This window comes from Spea bombifrons, chromosome 4 (assembly GCF_027358695.1).
Source record: "Spea bombifrons isolate aSpeBom1 chromosome 4, aSpeBom1.2.pri, whole genome shotgun sequence".
Lineage (NCBI taxonomy): Eukaryota > Metazoa > Chordata > Amphibia > Anura > Pelobatidae > Spea > Spea bombifrons.
The window spans coordinates 113085784-113096558 of record NC_071090.1 but is presented as its reverse complement, the minus strand read 5'-3'; the positions used below and the strand labels follow the sequence as shown (position 1 = coordinate 113096558).

Genomic DNA, 10775 nt, shown 5'->3' with positions numbered 1-10775 from the left:
GAGGGGCTCCTTGCGAGACAGAAGAGGTCGGCCGCACGTGGCCTCCTCCGGCTCATCCCCCAGCGAGACGTCGCGTTTCCTGCGGGGCCACCAAACACGGAGCGCGGGGACATCGCTTCTCTCTGTGCCAGACGTTGTTACCGCTTTATTTACACGCCCCGCCTCCTACAGCCAGAACCCCTCCTACAGCCAGAACCCCTCCTATAGCCAGAACCCCTCCTACAGCCAGAACCCCTCCTACAGCCAGAACCCCTCCTACAGCCAGAACCCCTCCTACAGCCAGAACCCCCTCCCCTTTTGGCCTCCTACAGCCAGAACCCCTCCTTAAATCTTTATTTCTCTTGTTCATCTCTTTCCCCTCTGCAGCCCCCACCAGAAGCCAAACACTAACCGCCCCCAGCCCCTCATACATCTTACCCCGATTACATAAGACTGTGTCCTGCCCCCAGCAACCACCAAGGGACCCCCACACGACAACCACACACAGATAGCCAATGACAAAGCCACACCGCATATCCATTCATTTTATTACGAATGACCCCAGTCGGGGTACAGGGAGTGGGGGTGGGATTTATTCTCCCACCCGTGGCTGTTAAACAAGGATCAGCCCCACTCATTCATACTGAACCCGCCCCCAGAGGGGGCAATTAACAAGCTTTACAGAGTATAATGGGGGAAAAAAGGTTTATATAGGATACTAGGGTGGGGTAAAGGGTAGTTGTGACCTCGGGCGGCACACAGGGGGAGGGGATTTAGGGTTAGTTCCCATACACACTTTCATCGCTGTAGGCAATATACAGGAAGAAGTCCTCTTCATGGTGTTCCTGCAAGAGAGAAACCATTAGCAGCAACGGCCCCCGAGAACCTGCCCTCACCCTGTACAGCCGGCCCCCGAGAACCCGCCCTCACCCTGTACAGCCGCCCCCCCCAAGAACCCGCCCTCACCCTGTACAGCCTGCCCCCCGAGAACCCGTCCTCACCTTGTACAGCCGGCCTCCGAGAACCCGCCCTCACCCTGTGCAGCCGGCCCCCCGAGAACCCGCCCTCACCCTGTACAGCCGCCGCCCCGAGAACCCGCCCTCACCCTGTACAGCCGCCGCCCCGAGAACTTGCCCTCACCCTGTACAGCCGGCCTCCGAGAACCTGCCCTCACCCTGTGCAGCCGGCCCCCCCCCCCGAGAACCCGCCCTCACCCTGTACAGCCAGCCCCCCCGAGAACCTGCCCTCACCCTGTACAGCCGGCCCCTGAGAACCCGCCCTCACCCTGTACAGCCAGCCCCCCGAGAACCCGACCTCACCCTGTACAGCCAGCCCCCCGAGAACCCGACCTCACCCTGTACAGCCGGCCCCTGAGAACCTGCCCTCACCCTGTACAGCCGGCCCCTGAGAACCCGCCCTCACCCTGTACAGCCAGCCCCCCGAGAACCCGACCTCACCCTGTACAGCCGGCCCCTGAGAACCTGCCCTCACCCTGTACAGCCGGCCCCTGAGAACCTGCCCTCACCCTGTACAGCCGGCCCCCCCGAGAACCTGCCCTCACCCTGTACAGCCGGCCCCTGAGAACCTGCCCTCACCCTGTACAGCCGGCCCCCCGAGAACCTGCCCTCACCCTGTACAGCCGGCCCCTGAGAACCTGCCCTCACCCTGTACAGCCGGCCCCTGAGAACCTGCCCTCACCCTGTACAGTCGGGCCGCCTAGAACCTGCCCTCACCCTGTACAGCGGCCCCCCCCCCCCGAGAACCTGCCCTCACCCTGTACAGCCAGCCCCTGGGAACCTGCCCCCGGCCGGTACCGCCAGCCTCACGCTGGTTATACCCCCAACCCGCCAGCCGGCCCCGCGCTCGGTATACCCCCCGACCCCTCCCCTGGTACAGCCCCGCCCCCGGTATACCCCCTGACCAGCGTCTCCCCCTCACCTGGTAGAGCTGGCCCATTGTAGCACTTGTCGGGGGAATCACATTATTGACAAAGAAGAACAGGGCGTCCTCTGCCCGGAGGTGGATTCTTTTTCTGATGAGGAAATAAAACTGCCCAACTGAAAAGGAAGAAAAAGCCCAGGGGCTGTTAGGAAATGCCCCCTACGCGAGGACCCTTTATCCACCACGTGCCCCCAAAACCACAAAGGGCCCCGTTTGGAATATTTACCAATGACCTTCCCACGGCCTCGTAGGGCATACTGGTTTATTAGCCCCCCCCGGGGAATTTATTACTGGGCATCTCACAGGGCAGACTGTTTTATTACCCCCCCTGGGAATATATTACTGGTGGGCATCTCACAGGGCAGACTTGTTTATTACCCCCCCTGGGAATATATTACTGGGCATCTCACAGGGCAGGCTGGTATATCACCCCCCCAGGAATATATTACTGGGCATCTCACAGGGCAGACTGGTTTATTAGCCCCCCCCCGGGAATTTATTACTGGGCATCTCACAGGGCAGACTGGTTTATTACCCCCCCGCCCGGGAATTTATTACTGGGCATCTCACAGGGCAGACTGGTTTATTACCCCCCCTGGGAATATATTACTGGTGGGCATCTCACAGGGCAGACTGGTTTATTACCCCCCCTGGGAATATATTACTGGGCATCTCACAGGGCAAGCTGGTATATCACCCCCCCAGGAATATATTACTGGGCATCTCACAGGGCAGACTGGTTTATTAGCCCCCCCCCGGGAATTTATTACTGGGCATCTCACAGGGCAGACTGGTTTATTACCCCCCGCCCGGGAATTTATTACTGGGCATCTCACAGGGCAGACTGGTTTATTACCCCCCCCCCCGGGAATTTATTACTGGTGGGCATCTCACAGGGCAGACTGGTTTATTACCCCCCCCCCACCCGGGAATTTATTACTGGGCATCTCACAAGGCAGACGGGTTTATTACCCCCCCTGGGAATATATTACTGGTGGGCATCTCACAGGGCAGACTGGTTTATTACCCCCCATGGGAATATATTACTGGGCATCTCACAGGGCAGACTGGTTTATTACCCCCCCAGGAATAGATTACTGGGCATCTCACAGGGCAGACTGGATTATTACCCCCCCCAGGATTAGATTATATTACTGGGCATCTCACAGGGCAGACTGGTATATCACCCCCACTGGGAATTTATTACTGGTGGGCATCTCACAGGGCAGACTGGTTTATTACCCCCCCTGGAATAGATTATATTACTGGGCATCTCACAGGGCAAGCTGGTATATCACCCCCCGGGAATATATTACTGGGCATCTCACAGGGCAGACTGGTAGATCACAGGGGGCTTTTAATGAACGTGCCAGCAGACATTGCCCCCGCCCGGCCCATTACCTGTCAGGTCCGATGGCACCAGGTATTTCTTTTTGTCCAGATCGCCTATTCGAGCCTTCGGAGCCTTCTCCACGATTACCTAAAAAGAGAGATGGCGTTACAAGGCGGAGGGGGGTATATATACAAGGCGGAGGGGGGAATATATACAAGGCGCAGGGGGGTATATATACAAGGCGCAGGGGGGTATATATACAAGGCGCAGGGGGGTATATATACAAGGCGCAGGGGGGTATATATACAAGGCGCAGGGGGGTATATATACAAGGCGGAGGGGGTATATATACAGGGCGGAGGGGGGTATATATACAAGGCGGAGGGGGGTATATATACAAGGCGGAGGGGGGTATATATACAAGGCGCAGGCGTGCGGGGGGGGGTATATATACATGGCACGGCCCCGTCTCCTCATCGTCTCGTCTCTCTCTCCCCCCCAACATCATCATCGTCTCTCTCTCTCTCCCCCAACATCATAATCGTCTCGTCTCTCTCTCTCTCTCTCTCACCCCCAACATCATCATCGTCTCTCTCTCTCTCTCCCCCAACATCATCATCGTCTCGTCTCTCTCTCTCTCTCTCCCCCCCAACATCATCATCGTCTCTCTCTCTCTCCCCCCCAACATCATAATCGTCTCGTCACTCTCTCTCCCCAACATCATCGTCTCGTCTCTCTCTCTCCCCCAACATCATCATCGTCTCGTCTCTCTCTCTCCCCCAACATCATCGTCTCGTCTCTCTCTCTCCCTCAACATCATCGTCTCGTCCCTCTCTCCCCAACATCATCGTCTCGTCTCTCTCTCTCCCCCAACATCATCGTCTCGTCTCTCTCTCTCTCCCCCATCATCATCGTCTCGTCTCTCTCTCCCCCAACATCATCGTCTCGTCTCTCTCTCTCCCCCAACATCATCGTCTCGTCTCTCTCTCTCCCCCAACATCATCGTCTCGTCTCTTTCTCTCCCCCAACATCATCGTCTCGTCTCTCTCTCTCCCCCAACATCATCGTCTCGTCTCTCTCTCTCCCCCAACATCATCGTCTCGTCCCTCTCTCTCTCTCTCTCCCCAACATCATCGTCTCGTCCCTCTCTCCCCAACATCATCATCGTCCCATCCATCTCTCTCTCTCTCTCTCTCTCTCCCCCCAATATCATCGTCTCGTCCCTGTCTCTCCCCAACATCATTGTCTCGTCCCCCTCTCTCTCTCCCCCAACATCATCGTCTCGTCTCTTTCTCTCCCCCAACATCATCGTCTCGTCACTCCCCCCCCCCCCCCGATATTGTCACGTCTCGTCTCGTCTCGTCTCATCTCTCTTTCTCTCTCCCGTATCGTCTGTGTCTTCCCGTTCTGTCCCCGCTCTCACAGGCACTCGGTCCGGGTATTTCTTGCGGATTTTCTCCCCCTCCGAACGCCTCTTCTCGAACGCGTGCTCCTCTTTATACACGAACTTCATGTCTCCCGGCCGCGCTGTCTGTCTGCCCGGTATCCGGTTTGTGTCGGTGCCGCAGGTCTCGGGCCTGTTGTCTGTGACGGAGGAAGATAAACAGCCTGAACCCCGCCCACTGCTTCCGCACTCTCAGTCTGCCCCCGCGCCTCTCCGCACCGCCCCTTGAGTGAATTTCCGATGCGGCGGCCATGTTTGCGAAGCCCTCAACACAGACTGCCCCGGTTTCCTGTCTCACGCTATTGGCTCTGAGAGGCTCGTGGCCGTTTTCCTGGAGATCAGCAGGCAAAGAGCACTGGCGCTAGAGTCGACCAGAGCAAGAGCCGCCGCCCAGTCTCAGGTGTATAGCGCTCATTTACAGGTGCGGTGACGTAATCAATCACGTGGATGCTCGTGACAGTTGGGCGGGGTATCTGTGTGATGTAATGGTGGCCACGCCCAGGAAAGTGGAATTTAGTTAAATACCCCGAAGGCAGACCCTGGGCGAGCCAAACAGCAGTTAATGTGCAGCATATACCCCGCGGGGTGAGCGGCATTATCCGCCTCTGGCATAGGGTGACCACATGTCCCGGATTGTCTGTTTGTGTGACTGTGTTTGTCACTGTGTTTGTCTGTGTGTGTCACCGTGTTTGTCTGTTTGTGTGACTGTGTGTGTCACCGTGTTTGTCTGTTTGTGTGACTGTGTGTGTCACCGTGTTTATCTGTTTGTGTAACTGTGTTTGTCACCGTGTTTGTCTGTTTGTGTGACTGTGTGTGTCACTGTGTTTGTCTGTGTGTGTGACTGTGTTTCTCACTGTTTGTCACCGTGTTTATCTGTTTGTGTGACTGTGTGTGTCACCGTGTTTGTCTGTTTGTGTGACTGTGTGTGTCACCGTGTTTGTCTGTTTGTGTGACTGTGTGTGTCACCGTGTTTGTCTGTTTGTGTGACTGTGTGTGTCACCGTGTTTGTCTGTTTGTGTGACTGTGTGTGTCACCGTGTTTGTCTGTTTGTGTGACTGTGTGTCACCGTGTTTGTCTGTTTGTGTGACTGTGTGTGTCACCGTGTTTGTCTGTTTGTGTGACTGTGTGTGTCACCGTGTTTGTCTGTTTGTGTGACTGTGTGTGTGATGTCTGGTAATAGAGGAGATAATTCTTTGAATCTGCTCATGCCTGGTATTAGAGGGGTTAACATTCTATATCTACTCATGTCTGTAATGAGTGTATGTATATTATTATTAAATCGGAAATCAACATGGTTTCCAAGGCAACCTAATAATTACTATATAATAGTATATGAGATAGATATATATAATATAAAATGTATGTTATGTGTATGTGACGGTGTGTATATGTGAATCAGTGTGTATGTGATATATATAATATAAAATGTATGTTATGTGTATGTGACGGTGTGTATATGTGAATCAGTGTGTATGTGATATATATATAATATATAATGTATTTATGTGTATGTGACGGTGTGTATATGTGAATCAGTGTGTATGTGATATATATATAATATAAAATGTATGTTATGTGTATGTGACGGTGTGTATATGTGAATCAGCGTGTATGTGATATATATATATATAATATATAATGTATGTGTATGTGACGGTGTGTATATGTGAATCAGTGTGTATGTGATATATATATAATATAAAATGTATGTTATGTGTATGTGACGGTGTGTATATGTGAATCAGTGTGTATGTGATATATATATAATATATAATGTATTTATGTGTATGTGACGGTGTGTATATGTGAATCAGTGTGTATGTGATATATACCGTATTTGCTCGATTATAAGACGAGGTTTTTTCCAGAAAAAAACTTCTGAAAAACCGACCTCGTCTTATAATCGAGGTCGTCTTGTAATCAGACCTCAGATCATCCCCCACGATACCTCACAATTCCATCGGCAGCCGCCGCCGCCGCCGTATCAGCTGCAGCCACCGCCGCCGCCGCTTCTGTATTCGCGGCAGCCGCCGCCGCTTCTGTATTCGCGGCAGCCGCCGCCGACTCCGTATACGCGGCAGCCGCCGCCTCCGTATACGCGGCAGCCGCCGCCTCCGTATACGCGGCAGCCGCCGCCTCCGCCTCCGTGATCCGCGGCAGCAGCCGCCGCCTCCGCCTCCGTGATCCGCGGCAGCAGCATCCTCTGATGAGGCCGAATCGGAAGCTGTGACCATAACAGATGCGCGGGTCACGTGGGTCGCGCTGTTCTCACCTGACCCAGCTTCGTTTTTTACGTTTTGTGCCTATGATTCTATGCAAATCAGTCCTACCTGACAGTCTGTGCTCCTGTTCACAATTTGTGAAGAGGAGCATAGACTGTCAGGTAGGAATGATTTGCATAGCTGGTTCAATTAGGGGCACAACCTAGTGAACTACATTTCCCATGATTCCCAGACCCTTTTAAGCGTGACTGAGGAGCATGGGACATGTTGATAGGACAAGTTGATGGGACAAGTTGATGGGACATATAGATCTGCTATTCCCACTGACAGGTGAGAAAGAAAAAAAAAAAACACTATACACATGCAATAAGAAACCACCACATTACTACCACCATTCCCCTGTGTCATAGTGTAAAAGTGCATATGAGTGAGTGTCGGATTTTAAAAGTGCATATGAGTGAGTGTCAGATTTTAAAAGTGCATATGAGTGAGTGTCAGATTTTAAGTGTGTTTATTTTACAGATAATCTGGTTGTTATATGTTAATGATTAAACTATTTTTATGACAAAAACAGTGGTTTTGATTTTTTTTCCCATTAGGGTCGTCTTATATTCAGGCCTTTTCTTTTTTTCCCCAATAAGATCCAAAATTTGAGGGGTCGTCTTATAATCGGGGTCGTCTTATAATCGAGCAAATACGGTATAATATATAATGTATGTTATGTCACTGTGTATGTGACGGTGTGTATATGTGAATCAGTGTGTATGTGATATATATAATATATAATGTATGTGTATGTGACGGTGTGTATATGTGAATCAGTGTGTATGTGATATATATATATATAATATAAAATGTATTTATGTGTATGTGACGGTGTGTATATGTGAATCAGTGTGTATGTGATATATATATATAATATAAAATGTATGTTATGTGTATGTGACGGTGTGTATATGTGAATCAGTGTGTATGTGATATATATAATATAAAATGTATGTTATGTGTATGTGACGGTGTGTATATGTGAATCAGTGTGTATGTGATATATATATATATATATAATATAAAATGTATGTTATGTGTATGTGACGGTGTGTATATGTGAATTAGTGTGTATGTGATATATATATATAATATAAAATGTATTTATGTGTATGTGACGGTGTGTATATGTGAATCAGTGTGTATGTGATATATATATATATATAATATAAAATGTATTTATGTGTATGTGACGGTGTGTATATGTGAATCAGTGTGTATGTGATATATATATATAATATAAAATGTATTTATTTTTTTTTTTTTTTTTTATTTTTTTTAAATGTTTTTTTTATTCAAATTTTCAAATAAGGGTACAGAATAGAAAGGGGTAGAGGGGAAAAATAACACAGTCCGATCAACCACACGCAGGTGGTAAAAGCAATTAACGATACATACCGTCAACAGTACCGTAGTAGAAGATAGGAGAAGAGAAGAAAGATAGGAACATCCCGGGATCATGACCCAATCCACACCTTTATAATGCTTTAGGAGGAGACGCATAGTCTCACAGGAACTCATGTAGGGAAAAAACACGTCCCCGAAACAGGACGCCGTGAGATCCCAGTTAGACAGTGAACAAGAGCAGTAGAAAATTCGCGGTACAAAAAACAAGAAGTGTAAGAGCCGCGCATAAATAAACAACATGAAACGCTAACTGGAGCAAGTGGTGTATAGATGTATATGTCTCAGCGAGGGGAAAAGATCGCCGCCACACGGCGGTGACAGGTCAGCTATCTGGTGTATTCTCATGTGTACGCAGTGAACCGTAGCCATGGGGACCAAATGTCGAGGTACAGGTGATACCTTTTCCCCAAGCTAAAGGTAAGTTCCTCCATGGTACGGATACGCTCAACCTCCCCTATCCATTCCTGTAAAGTAGGAGGATCAGATTGTCTCCAGTGTCTGGGAATGAGTGTCTTCGCCGCATTAAGGAGGTGAGGCAAGAGGGAGAGTTTGTATTTCCGGAAAGAGACGGGCGCTAGGTGGAAAAGAACAGTTTCAGGAGTACAAGAGACGTCAGTAGATGTGATTACCCTAATCAGCTGCGTTACGTTAGACCAGAAGGTCCGAATTTTAGGGCATGTCCACCATATGTGGGCAGGGGTAGCAGGTGACCAACCACACCGCCAACAGTTAGCTAATTGAGCAGGGATCATCTTGTGTAAAGTAGCAGGCGTCAGATGCCATCTGCAAAGTAACTTAAAGTTCAGGAGGCGAAGGTATGAGTCTGGTGATGAAGATGACATCATAGAGGCCGCCCTGTGCCATTGCTGAGGAGAGAGTACACAGCCTAGATCCCGCTCCCAGGCCTTCATATAAAAGGGAAGCGAACTATGCATTGCCTTACGGATTAAACCATGAAAAGTGGAGAACGGTCTAGTCACCCCCTTCTGGGCAGTACATATTTTTTCAAAGGCAGTGTATTGGAGGCCGGCAGCCGTATGCTGGAGCATAGGTGTAACAAAGTGACGCATCTGGTGGTGTAGAAAAACTATATTACCTGAGCTCCCCTTCTCCCCCAGTAAGGAAGATAGTGACTTAACACCCCCATCATCTACTATAGTGTGCAAAGAAACATATATAGCATCAGGGTCCTGGAAGGGGCCCAGTCCTGACATACCAGGGGGAAAAAGGGGATTATGAGAGATCGGAGTGAGTGGTGACGTAGCCAAAGACCAATTCATGCTCAGTTTGTGTTTCCTCCAAATCAGCAAAGTGGGGGTAATAGTGGGATGACCAACCAATCCCAGAGCCGCTAACGAGGCAGATTGCCAAGGAAGAGATTGCCTAGGGACCGTGGAAAAAAAATCCTCTATTTCTAACCATTGTTTACAGGTGTCAGTCCTAGTCCAAAGATACAACCTCGTAAGCATATTAGCCATGTGATAACATTGCAGATCAGGCAAGTTCAAACCCCCCAATCGCAGGGGACGGGTCAACAAATCATATCGGACCCTCGGGCGTCTATGAGCCCATATAAATTTAGTGAATACCGCACGGACCTCGTCAAAAAAGGCAGAGGGAATGTGTATGGGCAACGTCTGCAAAAGATAAAGCAACCTCGGTAATATATTCATTTTAATGATATGAATTCTACCAATTAAGTTAAATTGCGGCAAGTTCCATTTCAGAAGATCGGCCTTAATCGAAGTAAGTAAGGGGGGGAAATTTAAATCAAATAATAATTGTGTATTGGCTGGCAGTCGGACACCCAGGTATTTAACCGAGGCGCACGCCCAAGTGAATGGATATATAGATTGTAGCCTCAACATCTCATCCTTCGAAACTGACAAATTAAGGATTTCCGTCTTCTCGAGATTAATCTTAAAACCCGAAAGAGCTCCATACTCATGCAATGCACTCATGAGAGGCGGTAAGGATTTTAGTGGATTGGATAATGAAAATAAAAGGTCATCAGCAAAGGCCGATGTCTTATATTCAGTCTTTTGTAAACGGAAGCCTTCAATAGAATCATTGGATCTGATAGCTTGAAGCAGGGGTTCAAGGGTCAAAACAAAAAGTAAAGGGGAGAGGGGACAGCCCTGTCTGGTGCCATTTTGTATTGGAAACGAACAAGAACGCTCACCATTAACCACCACCCTTGCGGATGGGTTAGAATAAAGCGCCTGCGTCCAGGATTGCCAGCACGACCCAAAGCCCATGGCCCGTATCACTCCAAAGAGGAAGGGCCAGCCCACCCTGTCAAATGCCTTTTCAGCATCCACAGCCATCAACAGAGATGAGACTTTGAAGGTGCGAGAAGCATAAATAAGATTAATGAGTTTAGTGGTGTTATCTTTGGCCTCTC

General features: G+C 49.5%; 1 protein-coding gene across 1 annotated transcript; it reads right to left on the bottom strand.

The window, feature by feature from the left end:
• Window positions 1–510: 510 nt before the first annotated feature.
• Window positions 511–4903, bottom strand: GABARAP (GABA type A receptor-associated protein). Its single transcript, XM_053462161.1, has 4 exons — window positions 4677–4903; window positions 3322–3400; window positions 1918–2036; window positions 511–824 (listed from the first exon to the last, which is right to left on the bottom strand). Exons 1-4 carry the CDS (start codon window positions 4764–4766, stop codon window positions 759–761), a joined length of 354 nt encoding a protein of 117 aa, XP_053318136.1. The 5' UTR covers window positions 4767–4903; the 3' UTR covers window positions 511–758.
• Window positions 4904–10775: the final 5872 nt, after the last annotated feature.